The 26,592-nt window shown below is 46.2% G+C and overlaps 1 protein-coding gene across 4 annotated transcripts in view; it reads left to right on the forward strand.

The window, feature by feature from the left end:
- LSAMP (limbic system associated membrane protein) overlaps positions 1-26,592 on the forward strand; it is a 990,769-nt gene that overhangs the window by 680,350 nt on the left and 283,827 nt on the right. For 3 of the 4 annotated variants that reach the window (XM_030949439.1, XM_030949457.1, XM_030949466.1), the window contains exon 1: positions 5,763-6,393. In XM_030949439.1, the coding sequence (XP_030805299.1) occupies positions 6,239-6,393 (155 nt within the window). In that variant the 5' untranslated portion in view covers positions 5,763-6,238. Of the gene's footprint in view, positions 1-5,762; positions 6,394-26,592 lie in introns of those variants that run through there. The other variant, XM_030949448.1, reaches the window with a different exon arrangement.

Genomic DNA, 26,592 nt, shown 5'->3' on the forward strand with positions numbered 1-26,592 from the left:
ATGCCTAACTCCTATAGTCATACTTTTAAAAGACAGGAAGACATACTACCTTGTTCCCACGAGGAATGTCAGAACTGGGATTGGCTACTCCCCTGCTGCTGAAGCCACGAGCCAGCCTTTCTTGTGGGGACAGGTCCCACAGTTTCCCACTGGGACTGCTGTCTGGGCTGGGGGATGGCAGGCAGCTTGGTTACCTGCCACACAGCAGCACTGGCTGAGCAGCCTGGCGCCCAGTGGTTTCAAAATTATTTGACACCCTCTGTCAAGAAGCAGCTGCAGAGTCCAGTTGTGAGGTGCTGGTAAGGAGGTCAGTAATGGTATTGGATCTTCCAGAGGAAAGGCAGTGTGATGCTCTTGACACTACTGATGACTTTTATTCTTGTATTGTTGCATTTATGTAAGACTGGAAGGGCAATTTTTGTTTTAAGCAAAAAAAGAAGCGCTCTCTTTATCTTGACCCTCTCAAGCAGGAAGGTTCCTTCTACAAATAAGTCTGTAGTTCTACAAGCACTTGCTGTGATAGCAACCAGTAATTAAGGCTACAAACCATCTGCAGTACTAATTCTTTAATTCTGCTTTGTCATACTGATTTAAAAAAGGCATCTTTAGGCTTCTGTTATCCTCCTGTCCAGCCTTCAGACGTGGTCTTTAAGTAAAGGTGAAACTTTCTGAAAAGCCTGAGCATAAAATCTCTTCATCCAGTCAAACAAGATTTTTTTCTTTCAAAGGTGATAACACAGTTCTCTGCCCATGCAGCATAGAAGAAGATGAACTTCACAACTTGCTTTTAGCTGGTGTAGATCAGCACAGCTCTTCTGACAGTGGTGGTGAGATGTCAGCTTACAGCAATTGAGAACCTGGCCCTTGGCCTCTAAATTGTCCACACCAAGGAGATCAATTGTGAAACCAGATCAATTGCATAGTAGCAAGGTTACAAATTGGTGAAAATCAGCTCTTGCTCTTGTACAGGAGGGAGTTCTGTTCCAGCTCAGTGACTGTGCTTAGAGAGAGGTGTTGTGCATGCATGTTATCATCCACAGTTATGGCCTAGCTGACTGCTCTCGGTGCAGTAAATTCTTCTACCTAATGAGCTCCTTACTTCAGAGGAAGCTTGGCCTTGTTGCATTACATGTATGGTTGTTAGCCTTGGCTCTAAACTGGCTCTTCTTTCCAGCATCAAAAACCAGTTTGATTTTTAGACTTGCAAAATATTCATAGAAACCATATATATGTATTTTTCTCAAACTGCAGAATTTTTCCCTATAATAAGTGCTTCATAAGTTTGATTTCCCATCTCTCTTCTAGCCCTGCTTTTCCTCCTTTTCTTCTACTCCTATGGCTCCTTGTATGCCAGGGACCAGAGGAGAACGGAACACAACTGCTTAATTGCAGAGGGATGCTGCCCTTGCACATCAGAGCAGAAATGTGTGTGTGTAGCAGCTGCAGATATGGGAATGAAGAGAGGACAGAGAGATCACGGCTGTCCTTCCATGGTCCCTTAATCTTCCTCACCATGTTGTGAAACCCCTTTGGCTCTTCCTCGTTCCTCTCCATAACTCCTCTGCCAATGAGACAAAATTGCATTTTCTCTTCATGGCTGAGAAGCTTTGAGAAGGCTCTGCTGCATTGTGCAGCAGTGTATCTTGACTAAATGTGTTATAGCTCACAAAACATCATACGTTTTCACTCACTGTTGCAGATATCCCAAATAAAGTCCCTATGTGCCTGGACTGTGCTGGCAGAGCCATTGCAGAGTCCCCTTAAAACTCTTGTGTCAGTCATGTGGTCTGGAGACTTGTGTTAGCAGTGTGCTTTTTTTGGTATTTTTCAGAAATGCCTTTTCCCTGATTCCAGCAATATTTGGGATCAAGTCACTAGCTTTGGTGTGGCTGGTAGGGAATGAAAGTCAAGTGAGAACAGTTCCATTTTGTGTGGCTGTTTGTGGTGTGAGCTGACAAGACTTGCTTTAGTCCTAGAGGGCAGCCATCCACATCATACAGATGGTTGTTGCAGTTGGCATTGACTGAAGTGCATGGATTGCTCTTTGTATTTAGCCACCTCAAATGCACAAAAAAAACCCCACTCCTATTTGTGGACAGAGTCCATGCTTTCAGTGTCTCTTGGCTCTCCATGAAAAGCAGATGGCACTTCAGTCTTTCACAATGTCAGTCTCTGCGTATCTGAAAAACAGAGCTGCCACACAGGGAGGCAGAGGTGACCTGAGTACCTGTCCTAGGGTAGCTCAGCATGGCATATCTCAACACATCTCCTGCCCATCCAGGACCAGTGTGGAGGTTCTCTCCTTTAGCCAGCCTAGGCGTCCACACTGTGACGCCTCCAGCCCATTCTCCTCAAAGACAGGGAAAGTAGGGATAGCCAGGCTGCCCCAGCTCATCTTGTTTTCCTTCCAACTTGGTACACAAACAAATCCTGCATCCATAGCGTGGAAACGCAGATATGGTCCTGAACCTGCCATCCAAACATTTCTATCATGTCTCTGGCTGTGCCTTACAGTCTCTGCTCATCTAAGTGTGTTGCTCTGGGCCCTGTTCCCTTTAAACAGGGTTTAAGTGTTTTGCACTGGAGGGGAGTGATGCGGTACCTACCTGCAGGGCTGGGCTCATGCTGCTCTGTCTATTCCTGAACTGCATAGCGACAAAGTCTGGTCAGTTGTGCTCATCCTGCCAGTCCTGCACCTACCAGGAGTACTGAAAAATGGCATGAAAAGGCCGCAGTATGGATTTGTGGTGTCCATGCTCTGATTGTTTACCTGAATTTTCCCTCAAGTTTTCAGAATGTAGGAAAGTTAGGAGCCAGACCTGCTGTTTTGTTATCTGCTTCCAGCAGGGGGAGATGGGACCAGAGAGTTATTTCTTCTGGGAGCACATATAAAAATAACATTATTTATTTTACTTATGAGGCACTCTCCTAGGATTTGTGTGATTCCTGCTTGTTTGGCCTTTTACACTTATGCAACCCCTTCCTTTTGCTTCTGTACACTTCAAAAAACAAATAAGACCTATCCACTTTACGTTTTATTTTTGTTTTATTTTTCACAAGGTTCACAAGACCCTAAAGGGAATTTCTTCCTCATCTCTCTGGTTATTATTATTATTATTATTATTATTATTATTATTATTATTATTATTATTATTTAGTTATGCTATAGTAGTTCTAATGAGTTCTAATAAATGTGTAAGAAGATTAAATCATCCCCTGCACTGCTGGATCAGCAGAGAGGGGCCTCTGAGCCCTCTATGATGCACCTCTCTTGGTAGGGGGGTATGACCACGTGCAGTCCCACCTTGAATTAGGATCTTAGTGGAGCCTGGAGACAGGATTACTTTCTTCTCCCTCCCTGAAACCCCCTCTGTCATTCTCTGTATAAAACATATTGGTGCCACTTCTATGAACTATATTTAACTAAGCATTAAATTTAGATTTAACTGGATAGTTATTGCCTCCTAAGTAAATACTCTGAGATAAGGAAATATTTAGTGAGCTCTAGCAGTTGGGTGGCAGATGCTTCTTGCATTGCATAATAGTTAATCTTCGACAAATATGTTTTCCTTGCTCCACGGGCATTTAATTAACATACAATAGCTCTTATTAAATGTAGATGAAACATATTTGGGAGACCCTTGTAAAAAGGATCCATGCTCCACTGGTTTGCAAGAGAGGTGCATTTCTTTCATTGCCAACTTCATATGGGACCAGGTCTTGTAGCTGTACTCAAAGTCTGTCACGGGGAGTGCAGAGGTTTCCCCTTGGTGATGCCCCTCTTCAGGCATGCCAGCAGCCTGATGTATCCCTGTGCCTTGCACTCTCCATCCTAGAGAGATGGTTACTAGTCAGCAATCAGGTGTCAGCAGCATGGTATTCTCCAGAGGATTATCCTTGTGAGGTGGTATTTCTCTCTGCAATAGCTTGGGTACATCTAGTGTATGGATTAACCCCTTTAGCTCCTCATTCCTCTCCCCCTCCGGTGCTATCTGTGCCAAGTCTACTGCAGAGGAAACGTCTGACTTGCCTCACTCCTTGGCTTGAATACAAAGCAGTCATCTCTTCTTGCTGCTGCATGCGTGGCACTGGAGCAGCAGTGTCATGACCTTAGTCCCTAATTTATGGGTCTTTAACACTTGCAGGGATTGTTTGCAGGGATTGTTTAAGTACTCAGACAGCGCAGCCTTTCCATACCAAGGCTGCAGGGGCCAGTTTCTGGGAGTTCAGAAAGCAACTGGATGTGTTCCTGGAAGAAGAAAATCATTCAAGTGCCATTAACTACAAAGGCAGTGCCACTGGCTGGGGACATGCCTTAGCCATATATCACTAGAAATAGATAAGTGCCCTGGGGCAGTACCACTGCATGCTTGCCTTGTGCTTGAGAGCTTCACCAGGCATGGGCTTTAGGCTGCTTAGAGACAGGAGGGAGGGTTAGAGGGTCCTTTGATCTGGTCCCACACGGCCATTTCTGTGACATTCCTTATATCTCTTCAGTTTGAGCGCACTGTGTCCCACAAGGCTGCAGGAGCAGAGGTGAAGCAGGCTACATACAAGACCTGTTTTTTCCCTTCCTGCACACGTACCAGCCCTGTAACCACACAGGACAGCAACTCTCAGCCGAGTAACCCCATGGCTTTTCTTGCACCTGATTCTCTGAACCCCTCTTAGACCTCCCCTTCCCTCTTTGCTTCCCGTCCCAGCCCCGCCGTGCTTTGGTCGCAGAAGGGTTACATGAGCGAAGCATCCCTAGGAGCAGTTCTGATCCCTCCCGCAGGCAGAGATCGGGCTGGTGGAATGGCAGGCAGGCATCAGCAATAAAGCATTCGGCTTATTCCTTTCCATTAATTTAATCTCCCTTCTCTGTGCGGTGGGCTGCGGGCTGCTGGAGCGTTCCCGGGTGGGCAGCGCTGCTGCCGGCGGGGCTCAGCTGCGGGCTCTGGCAGCGGCAGCACAGGCCGAGCATTCACACCGCGGGCAGCTCAATGCCGGCATTGTCTCCGCTCCGTCGCTCCGAGGCTGGGAAAGGGAGTGGGGGGCGGGAAAGGCTGAGAGAAGAGAGGTGGGAGGGAGGGATGTACAACTGGTTATCTGGCGAGAGAAAAGTCTGAGAGGGGAAGAAGCATGGTCTGAGGCTGCAGAGGCAGTTGCCAAGGATGCCGCTCTGTAAATCAGCTAGCGTGTGGCTTCAGGCCGCTAAGCCAAGTTGTTTGCACTTTTGGCCACAGACCCTCTTTCCTCACTATTTCATCTTGAGAATATTGGCCGTACCTTCCTCCGTCCTCTGTGCGCTACTCCCTGTGCCTCCCTCCCGCTCAGCAGCTCCCGGCTGCTCCTGCCTTCTCTCTGCTCCCCGCTCCACTTCCCCGCTCCCCTTCTCCTTTCTCCAGCCCCCCCCCTTCCTCTCCCATCCCATTCCCTCTCTTCCTCTCCGTCCTCCCCTCTCCTTCGGGGCTCACCCCCTCTGCCTTGCAGCCCCCATGCCTTTCCAAGCCCCCTCTCCCCGCTGCAGTTCCCCCTCCCCTCCCCGGCCGCCGTTCCGTGTCCCCCCGGGTATCCCCGGTCCGCGGTGCGGGCCCGGGCGGCTGCGCCCCCGGGAGAGGGATGGGGAGCGCGGCCCGCGGCTCCTTCCGCGCCCGCCGCCGCCGCTGTGGTGCCGAGCTGCCGTCTCACGAGTAAGGCTCCCTCCTCCCTCTCTCCCTCTCTCCTCCTCCTCCTCCTCCTCCCTCCCTCGCTCCGCCTGGGAAAGTGGGTTAGGAGGGAGCGCGGGGCTGGAGGCTGCACAGCCACAGGACTATCCCCTCCCGCATCCCGGTGGCACAGGATTCCTCTTGTTCCTTTTCTTTTTTTTTTTTTTTTTCCCCACCACTTTTCATCACTCCAAACGGGTCGATTTAATTGTTATTATTCCGTAGTTATTTTGCTACCTGACTTTTTCGTCTTGCTTCTTTTTTCCCCCCCTTTTTTATTTGAAGGATCTGCTAAGACTTTTTTTTTTTGGGGGGGGAAAGCCTTAAAAAAAAAAAAGGCAAGGGGGAAAGAAGCCAGCAAGAGACTGAAAAGAGCAAGAGAAAGTGGCAGCTGAGAAGGACTGTGAAATCACCTCCCCTTTCTTGGACTGTCGATCAGAGCGAGAGCTGTAAATTATTATTATTGTTTTTCTTTCTGCGTCTGTCTGTCCACATACGCAGGCAGAGAAAGAGACAAGTACTGACAGTGAAACTCGACGAGACCAGCCATGGTAGCAAGGGCTCAGCCTGATCGGAAACAATTACCGCTGGTCCTACTGAGATTGCTTTGCCTTCTCCCTACAGGGCTGCCAGTCCGCAGCGTGGATTTTACCCGAGGTACCGATAACATCACCGTGAGGCAAGGGGACACAGCCATCCTCAGGTAGGGCATTTTGCCAACTTTTCCTCTCCTGTGTGTGCATCTATATTGCCATGTATGCAACGTGTACGTGTGACGTGGTCCAGATTTGTGTGTAGAAGTCTCTGTGAGATTGTGTGTTATTTTACCTCTCGAACTGCAGTTGCAGCAGCTGCTACAAACAGGCTCTGCATGTGTGTTTGTGCTTTAATATGAAAAAATTGCAAAGCTTTTGAGCACTTCTTGCCACACTATCCTCTGTGTAGTGCCCTGGATCGAAAGAATTTCAGTGGGGAAAGATTGCTTGTGTTAGCCAGCTCTTGGGAGCGTACACTTTCCACCAGCCCTGCAGTATCAATAGAGGAATCGAAAAGGGATCCAGCTGTGCTTGCCAGATGTTACATTGATCTTCCCGTGCTTCTTTTTGTACATATGCAAAAACTTTATCCCTGGTGCTGCCAGAACTCTCAGGCAAGTTCGTTTGGGAAACTCTTGTCCTTTAATTTTATTTATTTATTTTTCTGTCCTGTGGGGAGGGAAGACGGATACAACAGTTGAACAGGCTGGTGAAAAAATGGTGTAGCAGCTCTGACTGCTACAATTTACAAAGATTGCGTCTTTGCATGTTGGAGTTTTTTTCAGAGCTAAATAAATGGGTGTATGCTGTGACTGTGTGTCTGGTTGTGATGAGGATGTCTTTGCACACGAAACCTTGCTTACTGACAGTATTGAGTGTTGTATTTCTGGTTTCATTGTGCAGGTTTTCCAAAGGTACTTCTGGCACTACTTGGGCTTTCAGTTAGGAGCGTCCCAAATAGCTGAACTGCAGTAGTCTTTTTCCTGTAGGTTTTTTTTCTCAAATTCTACCTTGCTCAACTTACCTGCAGTAACTCCCCTACTGAAGGAAAATTCTCTGTGTATGAGTGTGCACACTGTGTATTATGGCTGTAAAACTACTGGATGTAATTTAAAATAAGTCTGTGATCTGTGTGAGGAGCTGATAGTGCACAAACCCTGAAGCATCAAGGGAGCAATCCCCTAGTAAAGCTAACAGCAGCAGCAAAGTTTTCTTTCTCTTTCTGTGAAATAAATCCTGCTGGATGTCACCAAACACTCCGCTACATGATCCCCCCGTGTCCTGCATCCCTCCCATTTAATGATAGAGAGAAGAAGATGCTGAAAGAGGGATGTGTGTGTGTGTGTGTGTACGCCTATCACTTTGGTCGCCTCCCATGTCCTCGGTTGTTTTGATCCTGGAATATCCATTCAGCAGCTTCCATTCCCCAGCTCTCCAGACTTGTTAACTTGAATGTAAGATTTATCCACACAGAGTAATAGGATTTACAGAGTAATTCATCTGCCTTGCATATGCAGTGGAAGCGGTTTAGATTCGACATGGTAAACACCTAACAAGGGGTGTTGCCTCTGACTCCAGCTTCTCTACTCTCTCTTCCACTCACTACCAATTCATATATCCCATTAACCCTTTTCTAGCAGGACTCCTAGCTGATTTATCCCATTTTTAAAGGCAAATCGCTTCCATCAATCATTTATTTTGGAGGGGCTGTGCTCAGACAGATGTTTGCCAGCATGTTTGGTACATGCAGCAGCAGACAAGTCATTAAGCTCGCTTGCCCAGACAGGGGTCACTAGATTTCTATTTCCCACTTAACCTTGGAGCTTTTCAGTTTATCTAGATGCTGTGTGCTAAAGCTGCATTTGCAGCCGAGAGGGCTGAGCGGATGGAGGAGATGGTGCCTGCAAGGGCTGCGTGTGAAGCGTTCCTTCATCAGCAAGCTCCACGGGGCTGCATGGGAGAGTGCTTTCTGTGATTGCGTGTGGCTTGCCAGTGTTATGTCAGGCACTAAAATAAAACACCTGAGTGAAGTGATCCAGCTGTGTCAGCCAGATGTGTGCCAAGTGACACAGTCTGCAAGAGCAGCACACCACCCGGCCATGTAAATGCTTGCCCCGGGCAATACTGTGTTCCTGGCTGGCTGCATTTCTGTCACAAGTGACTGTGGCCAGTGCACAGGCTGTACCTTTTCCTTCAGCTGCCTTCCTAAGCCCTTTAAGCAGATCTGGCCAGCTATATGCTTTTCACGTTTCCTAGGAAGGGCAGCTGTCTCCCTTCCCCTGGGACCAGACCCAGGTTTCTGGGATATTTCAGTTCCTCCTTCAGACAAGAAGCAGAAACCAGGCTGTACTGGGAGACAGACTGCCACATGAAGCTGGAAGGTGTGAGATTTCCCTATGTCCCATGGACTTTAGGTCCTGCAGGATAACATTTCTTGTCCTTAGTTTTAAAGCAAAGATTTGTTTGCTAGCTTCTCCTTCACTGTTTTGTCAACCTCCAAAACATAACTCACTTTAAGACAGCCTTGTTTTGAAAAACTCCCAGTGCCTCACTCTCCCTGTCTATAGATCCACTATGACAACAGAAGGAAAAGAGCTAGATTGGAAAAAATAAAAACTCCATTAGATGATCTATACTAACTGTGTTCAAAGCAGAACTTTATGTCCACAGATAGATAGGTAAGAGTTTTCTATGCATGGATCATATCGCCTATCTTTGCTAAACATCTGCTTCAGAGGGACTGTGCAGCATCAGTTTACCAGTGCCCAGTAGCTCCTGTAGCTTGAAGGGAAATGAAAATGTAGGAGGGAGAAAAAATGATACACAGTTGGAGAGAAATAAAAGCAGTATACATAGTGATAAGATAACTAAAAACATTTTGTTCCTGTAAATTGTGATGCAAATCATTCAGCAAATCACGAAGGACGGGACATTCTAAATGAGTCTTCCTCTTGGGGCCTTATACATTTGTATATAGGGTTACACTTGTAGGTGTAAGAACGGGTGGGTGGGCTGATCTATGAAGTGGAGAAAAATAGTTTATTATAAGCCCTAATGTTCCTAAAGGAAGCCAGTCCTCTGAAGCTTCATCTGCAGCTTGTTACTCAGAATAGAATTATTCTGAAAAGATAGGAGACGACTTTTTAAAGCTGTAGCATTTAAAACATTCCCTCAGTCTGGGACTATTAAAAAATGTCCCTAACTCTAAACTGGCTCATCTCCTAAATGACCTGGCAGCAGATTTGATTCATGTGTCGGCCTTGCTGAAGGTTGATGACTCTTAGTGAGTATTTGGCATGGGGAAGTTAGGGAATTGCAGAGAGAATAAAAATAGCTCATTATAGGCTATCCACAGGGAAAAGGGTAATTGTCCGCTCCTTGGAGCAAGGCAGAAAATAGAGGAGGGCTCTGAGAGCTGCAACAGGTGAGAAGGGCTGAGCAGAGTTGCTGGTGTTTGTCCAGCTGCAACCAAGAAAAGAGAGTAGGATGTTTTAAAAATGATACTGTATATTGGTGAGCCTGTCAGACTTACTAAGGTTTCATTTTTTTAACTCTGTCTTCAGCAAGTGAAGAAGGACACTGAACCTTATTTTGAATATTGAGAGGGAACTTTGGCTACAGTTCCTGCCAATGTCTTTCTGTCAAGATTACAATCATGAGGCTGTCATGTTTTGTATGCAACTTCCCTACTTGGTGTTAGGAAAAGAAGAAAATAATATCCAAACAAGAAATGTACGACACATTCCCCAAACTAATTAAAATAGGAAAAGGAAAACAGGCCCCAACCCCAAATCTTCTTGCTGTTTGCCTGACTTCAGCATCCCTTCCCATGTCATTTGCTGTGCACATTTTGGGTGAGCAAAGGCGGGTAAACATTCATCCTATGAAGGGCATGAGGAGTACGAGGATGTTGGCTAAGCTGGGGCATGTGCAGTAATGAAGGGCAGCTGCTGCAAACTGGGAAGGAAGGGAACTGTGTTTCTGTGTTGTGTTTGGCCCTCTGGATGGTTTAAAACCAAAATGGCAGTGGGGAGTCCATGCTATGGGATCAGGTACCTGCACAGCATGTTGGGAAAAGATCAGCTGCCTCAGAGCCACCACAACAGCTCACCTCAAAGTGGCTTCAAAGAGCTCATCTGAGGGTGTCAGCAGGAGTTGCAGGTTGCCCAGGAATTTTGGAAGTTCTGGCACAAGTGCAGATTTAGCCTTTAAAAACTCTTGAAATGGAGCTCATCACCAGTTGGAACCAAAATGGGTCACATCTCCATCCCAATCTGTTATACCAGTACAAATCCACTAAAGCCCAAGGGCAGAGTCAGAAATATTCCATTTGTCTTTGGGGCAGATTCCCAGGGACTGCAAATAAAGAGGTACAAGTGACTCATACAGGGCATAAGCTTCTGAGCGCTGCTCAGATGATGTTCAGCCTTTGGAGAACTGGGATCTCGCCAAGGCCAGAATTTGGCTCATTGCTCTTGAGTTTTTCCAAGCATCAACCTTTCATCAAGAATTAAAACAATCTCATGCTGATGTGCAGATGAAAACCAACATTTGACTGAGTGTGCATTTTTCATTTTTACCAGGTATTTTAAAATAATGTCAAGTTTCAGGCTGATAGCACATTTAGGAACATCCATCCTAACGGGTACTTAGTTTCTTCAAGTTGCATGTTTCAAAGGATGGGCTAGAATCAAATTACCAGCAGTAATGACAGTGCCGTTGGAGTAATCCTGCAATATAAGCAATTTATGCAAACTCTGTTCTTGGTCTCCCAGTATTTTGCTGATATGTTACATGTGCAGCTGTGCTAGAGGACAAAAGCACCTCAGGCGAAATAGCAACACAACATCACAACAAAGTTTATGCCCTATACCGTCATTTAAAAAGAAAAGTAAAAGTTGTTCAGATTACACTTACAATTAACATATGATTTATAACAGGGAGCACTGAGCTGAGCCCTTTGCAAGAAATGAGAATAGGCATGTTCAAACGTATAATGCCACATAATAATACAGTCTTGGCAGTAAAATTGTAACCTTGATTATTAGTGGTATTGTTGTGGCACTCAGAGGCCACCACTAGGTTGAAGCACCCTTTGTATTAAGTGCCACGTGAGCAGAGAGTGAGATCCCCTCCTCTGCAGGGCAGGCAGGCTATTAGCTGGGATGGACCCAGGCTGGGGGTGGGCAGGAGGTGAGGGGACTCGCCCCGGGTTGCTCACAGGGCTCAGGCACACCCAGCCTAGTGACCTATCCATTAGCTTGGGTTGCCTTTTGGCTCAGCCACACAGCAACCCAGCAAATGTGACAAATGAGGATTCCCTAGTACATCCTCATCCACACTAGTGTTGACTAAAAGTCCCAGGTTCCTTCCTCTCTCTCTGGTCTGTACAAAGCCTTCATTATCAAATCCAGGGTCCATGTGTCGAGACAGGTTAAGTCGGGATCTGTGCAAACTCTGCTGACTCTTTCCTTGAAATGAAAAATAAAAATGTATAAATGTAGTAGTAACAGATGATGTTGCAAAACTTCCAGCTCTGGCAGCAGATGGTGCCATTATATGAAGGCACACATGCATCCATAGATATGTGAGTGTGTGTGTATACATATGATAAAGACAGTTGCAATATGTGTATGGTCAAAGGCTGGCAGTCATCATCTCTCCTTATACACACGCATTATTTTTATATGGTGTACCCAGAGGTAAGGGGGCCCTTTTTGAGAATGTCCTTCCTGCAGGGTGGGACTAACCTATGACAAGGAAAAGTGGAATGGAAATTAGAAAAGGAAAGGCTTTCTTTGGTGAAATGGTGCATGTTTAATAACACTGTACGTATATTTTGCATTCAGAAAGATGGAGAGACAGCGTTGAACTGTATGGCTTTAACCTCCTCCCCTGAGTCTGCACACACACTTCAGTTTGCAACTAAGTACCATATGTTTTCCTACTTAGTTGGCATTATAATTTATATAGTACTACGTGTTACCTGAAGTGTCTTGGAGTCAGTACCTCTTCCACTCCCCTCCCCAGCAGGTCATGAGGAAAGACCTATTCTTAAAATAGCTCATAGTTACTGGAATTTGCCATCTCATAACTATAAGTTTTCAAAATATATGTTACACGTACCTGCCCTTTATATCCAGACCCACAGGCAGATTCTGACAGATCTGCAGGGCCACAGCTTGCTGCTGATGCAGCGGCAGGGCTTCAACAGGCTCACTGAGAGGCTGAATATAGCCATTTTCATTGAAGTTACCTAGTTTTGTTGTCCATCAAAATTCACTCTGGTTTGTGTGAACTTGTGCTCTGCTGGAGTAAGTGCAATGGAGGGCACGAAGGTGAAGTCAGGAATTTACTGAGTTTTCTTTTACTGTTCTCTTGCTGAAGAAAAAAACGAATGTGATTTTCAGCTGAATCTGACACCAAAGCATTTGCTTCAGGCTTCGAGCACATCTAATGTGCCTGGTTTTATGGTAAGTAATGGGAACTAATAATGATGAGTTTCACCTCTGCCTAGAAAACAGCTATTTCAAAATAATGTGAACCGCCAGTCTCCTCTGTGCTGATATATTTCTGCAGATTTTTATTAGGAGCAACTTGGTTGTGTGGGAGAGGCCGGCTGTGGTCCTAGAGTTCCCCCACTGTGCTCAGCCCTGTGCAAAGAGAGGAGAAATAGCACTGCTGCAGCTCTATTGATTTCACAGGGGCTGGGCTTCCTCAGTCCCAAATAACTTGATGGAAATGAGCCCACTCACACTGGGCTGGCATTCAGCAGATATTTTGCAATAGCCCATCTGTATGAAATCTGGGAGGTGTGTGCTTGTGTGTGCCTGTGTGCAAGTGTGTGTTTCCCTGTGTTTGCTCCCATTTAAAAGTAGAAAGTGTTTTCTTGTGTGCAGTTGGACAAATGTTCATATACTATGTAAAGTTGCCACACTTGCAACTGAGAGGCAGCACTGCCAGATGGCCCAGATAAGGGCCCGCTTACTTGGAGGCCTCTGTGGCTTTTTCCAACTCCTGGACCTCAGTAATCCTCACCAGTGCTGGAAGTGTCCTTTTGTTTCAGTGTGCTTCAGTTGCTACAGCTGTTAAGGAGAAAAAGCAGCAAGTGTATAGCAACAGAATATAGCATCTTCCTCTTCTGAGGCTCAGGGATTAACACCACTGTAGATCTGGCTAACACTGACCCTTTCCAGTGGCAACCTGAACCACTTCCACCAATTTGCATTTCAGTAGCAGAGGGAAGTAGTGAAAATTTGAAAGAAGGAAGAGCCTTCTCTCCTGCACACAGCCTCCTGCTGTCCTGTAGGAACCCAGACGTGTCTAAATGGTTTCTCATCATAGGTGCTCTCCTTAGATGGATTCCTAGAAGTGCACCAGATAAGAGGGAAGGGGAAAGGCCAAGAGGGTTCCAGCTCACCCTCCCAACCTGTGCCAACCTCTGTGTTGTGCAAAAGAAAAGGTGAGTGGTCCCACCACTATACAGCTGCCACTCATGGTGCCACTGCATCTTCTCCTCTCAGGGTCAGCAGGATGACCATGTTGGAGATGCACCACTGTCACTGTCCCTAACATGGTATGACTTAGTGTATCAGTGAGAGCACTGCCCTACCAGGGGTGGAGGTGGTGGTGATGCTTTTCTGGTGTAGGAAACCACAGATATTTTAACCAGAAACCCAATAATGCCTTATATGGCAGCTACCTCAGTACCCTACTTCATCTCTCCATCCCAAGCTGGTTGTCCACCCTCACACGAGACCATGATTCGGAGCTGCACATCCAATCACCTTTCATGCCTTCCTCTGCAAACAAAACCCGTGTTGAAATCCACTGGCAGGCATCATCCATGACTTTGAATAGTAAATACAAATCTCTCCTTTTGCCTCTCTGTCTCTCTCTCTCTGTTATTAAGCTGACAGGCACTTAGCCAATTATCCAGTCGTCATCTCAGCTGTATTTATGAAGGAGGAAGAGACAACGCACACAGCTCTTGTCTTCAGGGCTTCAGCTGAGTCTCCCTTGTGTGCTGTAGCATTTCCCCTTGTCTGAGCTGCTTAGAATACACAGGGAAAGAAACCAGTGAAGGGGTTTGGTTGAGAAGAGGGGCTGGGGAGTAGAGGTGGGGAAAGAGGTCTGCTCCCCCAGACCAGGGGCACGCCAGAGCTGTCGCTGTTTGGCACTGCTTTTGTGTTTAAATTTGGCAGAGCGCACACGCCTTTGTTGCATAAGGTTGCGATGGATGGGGAATGCGGTGGCTGTGGGTACTTGCAAAGTCCTTTTGCAAGGATCAAAAGTCAGGAACTATGTGTGGCAGATTGTGAGTCTGGGCCTTAAAGTGAGGGAGTCACATGTACTTGGGACGTGGTGTGCATTTGTGACTTGTATCCAGGAGCCAACTCTAATCCCCGATGCGGTGCTGCGCCTAGAACATGCAGCCTGCGCTGGCTCAAGTGTTTACTCCAAACAGCAAAATTTAGGCAAATAGCACTGAAGTGTTCTGTGAATATTTTCATGAATGTTAAAAATGAATTCACTTTGGCTGCAGCTGTGCTTCCTTTGTGTGTGTGCATGTGCATCTTCTTTTCTCTCCCCCTTGTGAATAATCTGAGTGGATGAGTTTTCCTTGCCCTGGCGTTCATGGACAGAATGTTTTTAAAAGGTCCATAGATGAGCAAAACAAGGCTCTAGCAGCAACTTCTGCAGCTGGAAGCCCTGTCTGTACAGCTCTGCAGGCAAGTGCCCCTTCCTCACCTTAAACCAAGACACTAATTTCGTGTGTATGCCTGTGGTGCTCTTGATATATATTTATATTGGATGCTGCTTAGGGAGCACTGGACATGGTTCTTGCAACCCCTCATAGGAGCCCAGGCATAAAAGCAGTCGAACAAGTGAGATATAGAGCTCATCACAGCTTGAGCCACAATAATTTATGTGCACGTGACAAGAGAAAATTACCTTTAAACTCTGCACCCAACCAATCAATCTTGCAGCAGCCTGTTTTTGCTCGAAAAGGTGCCTCAGGCCAAGCCTATCAAGCTCAGAAAAAGAAAGGTTAAAATGTTCCAACATCATTATCTCTTCCTTTTTCTTTGGAAGAGAGGAACCACAGTGACAAAGCCTAGCTGACTCCTTCACACCAGCTCCTTTGTAGTGAGTTTCATTGCCACCTCCAGCCCTGATTCCCAACTGGAGTCAGCACGAATTTGTCCATGATCAGGCCCAATTCTTATGTGGTCAGAGAATAGAAAGGAAAGCATGTGACAGAGAGGACCAGGCACAAATAAGCATGTTGGAACTGGAAAATGCTCAAGAGGGGAGGAAAACGTTACCACTGCAAGGTGCAATTATTGAGTGCTGCAGGTAGTACAGGTATGCTAGGAAACCTCCATCTCTTCCAGGGTGTCCTCTGAGCTTGGAGAAAAGTGAGAGTCCAGGAGTGATTACTCCTTGAAAAATGATTGTCCCCTCTCTGCCAAATATGATGTAACATGATCCATGGTCTCCATCCCTGCAGCAATAGAGCAGAGAGCCTGCACCAGCTGAGGCACTTGTTCACTGGGGCTTCACAGGGGAAGGGGCAGCGGAGCCTCCCTCCTGCTATGAGCAGAGACATGTGTGGGCTGTGATTTAGTGGACCATGCTTGTCCCTTCAGTGCAGGCAGGTTTATTAGCAGTCCTCTTGAGTGAAAGGACAGAGGAGGTTTTAAGCTGGTGGAAGAAGATGGAGAGGGGCTGCTGCAGCCTGCCCTCCCTCTCCCCTTTTCACATTTGCTGCCCCTTTAGCCTTTGGTGTGCTGGTTGAATAGGAGTGCTCCTTCCACAACCCCCTGACATTTCTCAGGGAGGTTCTGTCCCCTGCCTCCAGCTCTTCAGACTGGCCCCACAGGGTATTCATGTTCTCTTCCTGCACAGAATGCCTGGTGCAGATATGTTTAGTGAGCTCATAGAAAGGGTGTGTGTAGGAGGGCTAGTAAGAAGCGAGGCTGTGTCACCAGTAAAGCTCTTCCTCACAGAAATACAGTTGGATGCCTTTTGCCTCCCAGTGATGTGTTCCTCCTGCTTTCAGTTGTGATCCAAGTTGGAAATGGAGTGGTAGGAGATCTCATTCATTTATGAGGTGATTGACAGGCAAGAGCTTAGGCTGCAGGCTGGTGTGAAAGCCACCTTGCTGCTGTGCTGCTGTCAGCAGAGGAACACACTGCAGTGCCTGCTTGGTGTGCTGTGATTCTACTCCTGGAACTTGGAAGGAGGCAACTGGGGGCTTTTTCTCCCTCTGTTGTAGCTCTTTCTTGGGTGGGAAGCCTGACACTCTTGCGTGACACTCACGAGGGGTGACACATCAGCACTGGAATGCAGATCTGAGATTTTCTTCTGCAAGTGGCAAAGAAGGCAGATGCATTTAAAAGACAATGGTGGTGCAATGTTAGGGAAAATTCTCAGTGTTCAAATTGCCAGACCTCTCTAAACTTGAAGCATCAGGACTTTAGCTGGTGAGTTATGATAATTTCCGCCGTATTTGTCCATTGAAGAAGCTGTAGAAACTTTGGACACAGCCCCACATTTGGCCCCCGTTTGTCATGAAACCATAAGATGCTACAGGAAACTAAAGCCAGGTGCTGGTGCTGTAACAGGGATGTTCCTTGGTGCTGGTCACTCTTTATTAACCTCCTGTGGCACTTTTTGTAGGACTGTGTCTCGGAAGCTCTGGTGAAAACCCACACATCTTGGCTGCTTTTACAGTTAAGAGAAACCTGAGATTGGCATCCATAATCAGGAGCAGAAGGTGCTGCAGGCAATCTGTCTTCCTTGCACTGCATTAAACCCATTTTAGTTTTTTCAGTTAAATATCAAATTATCTGTCCACCCACACATCCTCCCCACTGCAAACACTGTGGTTAGGGATGGGCCATCTGTAGGACTTTTACCTGGCTAAGGGGGTCCACGGGGGTTCTTGCGTAACATGCTTCATGCGTATTCATTGGCCTTTAGAGTGGCATTTCTTTCCTTCCTATTCTCCTGGCTGGTCTCCAGTACTGGCAATGAGTCAGAGGCATGCAGGTCTATCAATTTGAAAAGTGTGTCCCAAGGAGGAGGAACACGTGCAGCTTTGTTCTTCCCTGACTCAGGGAGGAGCACTTAAATGCTGGCCAGGTGGGTCAAGGACTTTGGACATGGTCAGACCAGTTAGCCTTTCAAATGCCTTTTTTTTTTTTATTCCCCACAGGAAGCTCAAAGTGGGAGCAGCATCCAGCCCCCAGAGCACAGAGAAGGAAGGGCATGCATTAGATTTTACAGCATCCTTGTGTTGTGCTGTAGCTGTGTCCCTGCTTCAGTGGAAGTGCTGGCTGCTTGCTGATCACTGCAGCAGGGTCCTGTGTCTCTTTGGAGGGCTTTATGTTTCTAAGGAGATGTGGTCCACTTGGATGGACTCCAGGAGAGGGAAGTGGGAATGATCATAAGTCTAAACAGCATACTTACGAGGACAGATGGATGAAAATGGGGCTGTTAGGACTGAAGAAGAGAGGACTAAATGTGAGATATGCATAACAGCATGCAGGTACATAGGACACAAAAGAAGGGAATTACTTCTGCAGAAGAAGATGGGGAGGAGTTTAAGATTGTAGCAAGAGAGACAGGTTTGATGTCGGTAAGCTCTGCAACAGTAAAGATTGCAAAACATTGACTCAAATTTCCTTGGGAGGCTGTGTAACTCCATCACTGGAGGGCTTTAAGGACTGACTAGACATGTACGAGGAGTGACAGATGCCACAAATGACAAAGTAGAACTGATCCATCTTTCACAGAGTAGAACAGACTAGATAGTTCCTTTGGGTCTCTTCTACCTCTGCTGCTTGATTCTGTGCTGCCTTCAGGCTCAGAGAACAGCAGGAGCATAGGCAGAAAGGCAGCTGAAAGGTTCAGGGAATTGCTTCAATGAGATGCTGAGTGAGCCTGGCCAGGCAGTCCTTACCCATTTCTTTGGCTGTGGCTGACCTTCTCCCTTCCATCTCAGGGACATGATGTGCTCCAAGGAGACTGTCATCAGTGCCACTCCAGTCCAAGCATGTGACACTTAACCTATTTGGTAACAAGAAGTAAGAATCAGTGTCAAAACTATCCCTAAAACTGATTTTATTCTGCAGGGACTCAGATTTTTTTTCATCTGCTGCCCTTGGAGGGCCACAGGACCTACAGGATATTTTACCATAAGCATGGTAGGGAAAAACAAGTCGGAGGCTCAGTGTTTTATCCTGGGAAAGTTTGATGATGTTGCTGAATGCTCACTTCATGAGGCTTTGTCAGCATGTTCTGTTAATGAAATGTCACCTTTTATCGGTATGAAATCACTTTGTGCATTGGTATATGAGCCCATGAGGATTTGAGTCTACCTGATGAGGGGTGGATGTGGCACAATTTATGAGTACTCCTGGGGCTTTTCCCCACTAGGGAGCTGGCATGTGACATCAGGCCCAAAGTGGAGCAGGTGGCAAGCCTTACAGAGCATCATGGCTTTAGCAGTGAACTGGGTGCATGTGAAGCAATGAGAAAACTCCAATGCAGTGAGGATGTAGGGGTGAGTAGAGAAAGGATGTCTTAAGAGGTTGAGGAGCAATTTAAGAGAGGAAAAGCTATTCAGGGAAGGAGGAGAAGAGCATAAAGGGGCCTGCTGTAAAGTTTGGAGTAATGTGCTTGGTGTTAATCTTTCTCTAGCTGTGGTGACCCAGGCTGTTGCTAACCTGGCCAGGCAAGCTGCCAGAGGCTGTCTCCATTGCTCACCCACCGTCCACTCTCATCCTGTCTCTGATTGGTGTTTTCTTGTCAGCATTTCTCTCCCACAGATCGATTCCTCCTTGGCTCATCCCAGTGATTTTAAGCATAGAGAGAAACTTCCTCTTGGCGGTGAGAGATAATCAAGCTGAATATTACCCATCTCTGAAGTGCAGGCAGTTCGTGAGCAGAGCCAAAGTCAATATCTTGGCAGATGTTGCCTTGCATTGATTTATCTTCTCCTGAAGCAGGGTGGATGGTCTCAAAGAAAGCAGCATGGTCACCTGGCCAACCCCCAAAACATTTGCAGGCTACATTAGCTTGCTTGATTTGGTCCCCAGAAGCTGCTCTCCTCAGTGTCAGGGGGTAGAACAGCGTGGTGCCAAACTCACAAATCCCTCCTTTGTGCTCATCAGTGTTATTTCTTGTGCTGAGACACATCCTGGGCTCAGAGCACCAGCTCACGGTGCTGAGCTAAGCCAGCCTCATTTACTAGCTTAATGGAGCAAGGAAACAAATGTATGTGCTGCTGCTGGTGAGGGGAGAGGAACAAGAGACCCATGCCCCAGAAAGGCCTTGCAACATGGGGGTTCTTCCATGCAGGGAATCTGGATGTGTCAGAGAGGAAAGTAAGGGAGAGGAAGCTTCTGTCTGAGCAGCAGGAATGGGGGAAATAGGAAGGGCCCCTCTTCAAGCCAGAGGAATTACAGTCAGCAGATTGCTGTGTGGGACAGGGTGGGAGGAAGGGGGGCTGTTGGCAGATAGAGGGGGATGGTGGAGGCAGGCTGTGGGGAAACCAATTGCCAGGCAGGAGGACCAGGGCAGAGTGCTGCTCCTGGACTCTGCCCTGTCAGAACAAGCAGACAAAGCATGCAAGGCTACCTGTATAGAGTTCCAGTCCCAAGCTCCCCAGCATAATACACTCTCTGTTTTCAGAAACCTTTGAGCTCTCCTCCTATGTCTGGCAGGTCCAGGTTTGGCTTTGGCAGGAAAGGGACTCCAGCAGAGTAGGCAGGGGGTTTTTCAAAACCACAGCTAAAGAGAAACCATCTGTATGATCTCAAGTAACAGACACTCGCATGCAAAACCCATCCCCTTTGGTACCATCCCCTTCCCCCAGCCCCTCATCTCCCCAGCCCTGGCTGAGCTCTTCACAGCTCCTCTCTGCCCACCCTGCCATTTTCATGCTGGAGCAGCAGGCACTGCACAGACACATAAACCACATCTCTGGTTCTGCAGCTTCCCCCAGGGTGTGGACAGATGCTGATTGTCTTCATGCCCAGTTGGGGACAGCAGGAATTGTTATAAATAGCATCAGTCCCTTGCGTGGCAAAGACAGAACTTTCCCCTAGAAGTCCATCGCTCTGCTCCCAGGACTCAATGGGAGGTCTCTTAAATGTCACAGAACGTTTGCAGCAGAGAGTACCTCTGGAGGCCTCCTGTGGGTTCAGGGCTTGATCCAGGCAGAAAATGGAACAAGTTTGCTGAATCTTTCCCCACAATCTGATTCTTTCTGCCTGTCCTCGTCATTTTTATGTGAACAGCAGTTTCTGTTCAGAAGAGACTTGGGACTGAAATAGGAGTAGCTGCAGAAGTGAGCACTTAAAATGCATAAACCTGATGTGTTGAAGAAAGAAATAAGTCTGGAGCAGCATAAGGGTTATAGGGATGCCAGGACAGAGCTGGTGTGGGGATCCTCAGTTCAGGAGAACTTTGCTGGGGGTACTGCCAGTAGCACACCAGAAAGGGGTGGTAACAGCAAGAAAACTTTCCTGCAAGAAAGTAATATGCTTTTCCAGCACTAAATATTCCCTCTGCTTCCCCTCGGGGGTTGATTTGCTTCTGTAGGAGTGCAGATTGCATAAGGAGCCAGAAGTAACCTGTTTAGAAGCAGGGCTGCTCATCCTCCCTCTCCTCTGCTCCCTGCCCTCAGGCAGAGGGTGCTGCTCAACACCTCCGGGCAGCTGAAGCCCTTTGCACCTCCAGAGCTGGCAGCAGGCTCTGTCCCCCTGCCAGCAGCCGGACACCCCTGCTGCAGCACCTTTGCAGCCTTGGGCACTGCTTGCTGCTGCCGAGGCTCTGTTTGCATCAGCAGCAGCTCCTTGGCTGGGTTTGTGGCTGCAGGGGCTGCGCTCCAGCTGGAGAGCGCCCTGCGGGCACTGGGGGAGCACCCTGTGCGCACTGATATTTAAATTAAAGTTACTCGTAGGAGATTCAGGGAGTAACAAGGAGCAGTACCAAGGCTTGGATAGCCTCCAGCTCACGTGTGCCTCCCCGAGGCTCCCCAGTGCCTCATGGAGGCCCACTGGACTGCTGTTGTACCATATATTGGGCTGTCGGTCTCTGTTTGTGATTTCTGCCCTGTCCTTGCTTGTTCTTTGGTTTCCTTTGTGTTTATTATTCTAATTTATTGAGTTACCTGGAGTGTTTTCACAGACACCAAGGCTGCTTTGCAGAAATTAATGGTTGTGCATTCTGCTTGTCGGTGCCTTACACAGGCCTTGCTTTTATGTGATAGAGACTAAAATATGCTCAGAGAAAATTAAAATGTTAACCTCTATTAAAACATGTGTAGAAAAGTTGTTGTCAGATCTATGTCAGGGCACATGAATGTTTTGAGATTATTTAGCGCAGTAGTCCCTGCCATTTCTGAATCTCAAAATATTTTAATTGACTTCCCCTTTGAGACAAGCCACTATTTGTCCCCATTTTCTAGTGTGGGAAACGGAGGCTTGAAAAGGAGGTTTGCCTCACCAAATTAGTGGCCAGACATAGATGACCAAAATCTTTGCTGGCTGGAACCCCAGTTTTTAGGTCTTATTCAGAGCTGTGCTACCTAACTGGCTGCTGGACTAGAATATCACATTAATGTCTCTGAATGTAATGCAAAAGCAGGAGATCATCTTTCCTCAGTTGTGGTCAGAAAGACCAGATCTTGGCAGTTCCAATTTATGGAAATGAAGCTGTGGGAGGGAACACTCTACTTCTTTTGTGTTCCCAAGGAAATCTATGACTGGTGTTTGCCATCTGAGTGTTCTCCTCAATGAAATGGGGATTCTGGTCCAGAGAATGAGCATCTTTGTAAAGGAGGAAGCTACTTCCATGCATTTCTGTAAAGGAAGGGAGGAAATTGAGAGGAGATACCTACACATAGGAGCGCAAAGTGTTTTGTGGGGTTTGGATGTGCTTATTCACTTTTTTTGGAAAGGTGTAAAGCAGGGTATCTAATAAGGTGGTTACAAAGTGTGTAACAGCTCACACAGCTCTGCAGGAAGATCTAGATGGGGTCATAGGAAATGACAGGCCTGTAAATCTTGGAACTACGTAGGTGGCAGGTCCTTTCAGGGGCTGATACTATAAATCTATTGAAACAAGCTGTCTCTTCCCTAGAAGTTTACTGAGAAAGTGCACTCCTTGACTGGTCAGGGAATGCCAGATGCAGCATTTTGTGGAGGTCACAGAGTCACTAGGGGTGACATGATGCAGGGTGGAATTTTCAGCTGCCGGGACACCAGCCATCTGAAAGGGAAGTTTCTTTTCAGGTCTTCCATGAACTCATTAAAACGTAGGATGATCATTTTCCTCTCCTCCTTGAATACTTACAAGTCCTTAAGAGAGAGTGCCTTTCAAACAGACTCTTGTTTAGCATATATGAATTTCCTCCCAAACAGGAGAATTTAAGAAACAGCAGATGATAGCAGAACCCTTTTACATCAGTATCTTGCATTTTTAAATTTGCATTATATAAGAAAATACAAAAACCTCCTAAGTGGGCAAATATGCAGAATCATAGAAATAACTTGCTGATAGGAGAAATTTCTACGTCCCGGACAGATTGTTTCCTGCTTGTAGTCTGAAGCAAGAGGATTGATATCACTGGTGTTGGGAGGAAGGGGTCATGAGCAGGGATTTGCCCAACATGTATAAAGTGACCACTGGTATCCTGTAATGTACTGCTTTTTGGGATAGTGCTCGGCCTGGGTGTTACCTTGTGGCACTGAATTTCACACATTATTGCACTTAGTAGGAAAGCAACAAATCCTACCCAGCCTTACATGGGCTATGTTTGTTGTATGGGGTATTCCCTGCCTTTATCACCATGTTTGCCCTTGCTGTATTCTTCATTGTTTTATACATCCTTCACTATCCAGCCTGCTTTGTGTCCTCTTTGAAGCAAAAGGCCTCAGTGTTTTCAATCTCCCTTCTTACAGATATTCTGTGAGGTCTCTAATTCATTGCTGTCACCTGTCCCTGAACCCTTTTTTATTTCTATTGCATCTTTTGCAGATAGGATGACCTGATATGGAACACTGTATTGCAGTACACTACTGCACTTAGCCTCATTTTTTCTCTTTGTCTCAGTACATCCTATCATTATGTTTGGGTTCTTGTCCATTCTGAACAGAGGATTTTTATGAGTTTGCCATGCATTAATCTTAATTTCTGAATGACTGTGGTTAATTTAGAAGCCAACAAGGTAACCCAGATAATTCCTTCCAGAATGCGCATCTCCTGACATTGTGTGCTTGGTCAGTGCTTCTGCTCAAGACAGGGTATAACCCAGCAGAATGCCTTTTTCTCACTTGTTAGTAAACTGAGTTGATACACTGCTCATTTGAGCTCTTGTTTTATGAAGCTCTCTCTTTTTTTTTTTTCTTTTTTTTTTTTTTTTTTCCTTTAAAATTAACTGTTTCTTTAAGCAGTCTTTTTTCCTTCCCTGGAATCTTTGAGGTGAGGTGTCACCTCTGGTAATGGTGTAAGAAGGCTCCTGTGGAGAGGTTGCTGTGCTCTGCTCATCAGTCAAGCACAGTCACTTTAGAGGTGGAACCTGTAAGTATCAAACAGCAAATGACAGTGGGTTGGAGACAAGAAAAGAAGAAGAAAGCATCCAGTTTCAGCTGCAGGGACTGTTTTGGAAGGCAGATTATAATTAAAGTCATCAGAATTCAGACATTCAGACAGTCATTGCACTCAATGCCTTTGAAAAGTGTCAAGCTTTGATTATAACTCATCTTTTTGTTTATAATCTTATCATACAAAAGATTTTGCCCAAGGAATCTGCTGTCTCCAACACTAAGTCCCATGAAGATGGAAGATACTAAGTAGTGTCTTTGAGTAGAGGCAACCCAAAGCCATCTGGCAAAAACCACTGTGAAACCAATCCTCCTGCTGCACCAAAGCACAGAACATCCCCAGAACTCTGCCACTCTGCACACCCTTGGAACAAAACTCTCATCAGTATCTTTCAAGGGTCATTAGATTATTTTTTACAGGTGAGGAACTAGGGGGAAAAAATATTCAAGTGGAAAGAAATGGACATGGATGGTGGTGAATGAAGATGTAACTTTAAAAATCAGAGCTAGAAAAGGAGGGGAATGTTTAATACATGCTGCCTCTAGAGCAAACTATTTTGGACCTGCTTGTTACTTGACTACATACTAGACCCCTATGATTATTTCAGTTGCACTTTATTTGAGCTATGTTATTTCCCATGAAACAAGAAGACTTTCTGCTTTGTAACAAAGTTCTTTAAACCATGTGACTGACCTCAGTTCCCAGGAGAGCCTGCTGGAGAGTACAAATGGGCAAGTGAAAAGCATTTGCACAAAATACACTGCTTGGTGTGGTTTTGACCTGAAAAACACTCTAATAAGATGCTGGTAGCAGAGACTGAGATCACATGATACTCAATAGAAATCCAACAGTGAATAGCTTACTTTCTATTATTTTTTCCCTATTTAAATTAAGGGGCAGGTGGAGGAAGTTGATATTCTGAGTGTGTGTTTCTGAGGAACAGTAAATCCAGACCTCTCTCTTTAGTGAAAGCCCCTAGAGTTTTTGATCTCCTAAAAGTAATACCAACCTAGTGTGTGTTTAGTACAGCCTATTGGTATGTACTTTCTGAAATCTTTGGAGTGGATGGGGACACACCTGCACTTAGGATGTGAAATACAGTAATTGCTAGATTGATAGCAGTGGCAGACTTCAAGGTCTGTTTGAGACCTTCTAGGGAAAAAAAATTAACCCTGAGCACATCCAGTACTCTATCTGCTTCCCCTCTTCTGGGAGCATGCCCCTGTGGAGCCTGGCAGAGCTGGAAGTCCCTTCAGATAACTAGGACTTTGGTACATTATAAACTGAAACAGCCTTTCATATCATCTCCTTCCCACATCTCCTTTCCTCACAGAGAGCACTTTGCCTCCCACTCCATCTTTGTAAGTTCTCTCTCTCTGTTCAATCCTCTAAAGCATTTTACAACTCTAATTAGACACGTATCTCCAATTTACTACTATTTAAAAGGGTAAGCAGTTAATGTCGTAAGAGTGAGAATGCCTGGTAATTAATTACTAACTCCAAGGACCTGGCTATCTCTCTAACCAGCCTTGTCTCAAATAGCATCTCTCTCTGTTAAAACCTCTGTTCACAGTAATTAAACAGTAGGGAGGAGAAGCACCTTGGAGCCTGCCCAGCCAAGTCTGTCTGACACAAAGTGCAGCTCTGTCAGGCAGTCCTTTTTTATCTGACTATCTGGCATGGACATAATGGGACAACAAATTTTTATGACTTCCAAGTACCCTCCAGCTTTGTCCAAAAGAGACTTCTGTAACAGGATCCCCTCTGTGCCACTGCCATTGAAACACAAAACCGGTTGGGATCCTCCTCATCTCTGGGAAAACAATGCATCCCTAGGAGGATGACAGGCACTGCTCCCACCCTGTTCCCAGAAAGCAAAGCATTATAAGCTGAGGAAGTTGGTTTGTGCTGCTGCCTCTGAACACTAAAGCAGTTTGTGTTGGAGCATCCTGCAGAGCAAAGCCTGAGGAGTGCTTGGGTCAGGTTCTGCTCTTTACAATAGTCTTCAGCCAACATGTTTGCAGGTGGAAGTGCTGGTGTGGTGGTCACAGACATTTGTTAAGCATATACTGTGCCTTGTGACCAGAGGGAGGTGATGATTGCTGGGGGATTCTGTGGTTTGCAGTGAGAACATGCTGAAAGCTTGATCTGTGGACTTGTACCCTGACATGGTTACTGGCTAGCTGGATGCATAGGGTCTCACCTCATCAGTGAGAAGTTTTAAATGCAGATGTGTCTAGATGCAGTGAGCACAGAGATAACATGGGACATAGCATACCAGATAGGGTAGCAAGTCTGGAAAAGCCAGGGTTTGTTCTCTACTCTGTTTCTTACTGTGTGTGGACTTTGGCACACCTTTTCCCCTTCTTTGTTTTCCTTTTGCTTATATGATAGGGATAAAAATACCTAACACCTTCAAAAACTGCTTTGACCTCTCTTAATGAGAGGTGTTAAGTAATGCTTGGTAAATCAGGGTCGCTTTATTGTCTTCTGGCCAAATTTCACTTTAGGTTAGCTACTTAATTGCCCCAGTACTTTTAACTGTGAGAGGTATTCTTGTTTCCTTAAACTGTCTTACAGTGTGTCTGTGCACTGCTAACAAGCTCTGCTCTTCGTGTCTAAAGGGAGGTGCCCTTCTGTGATGGCTGAAGTTGCTCATTGTTCCCTCTTCATCTCCCAAAGGTGCTGCCAGGCTTTAGTGGACTATTCATCAAGTGCTCTGGGATCTTTTGATGGAAGCAGTC

The sequence above is a fragment of the Camarhynchus parvulus genome, chromosome 1 (genome assembly GCF_901933205.1).
Source record: "Camarhynchus parvulus chromosome 1, STF_HiC, whole genome shotgun sequence".
NCBI lineage: Eukaryota > Metazoa > Chordata > Aves > Passeriformes > Thraupidae > Camarhynchus > Camarhynchus parvulus.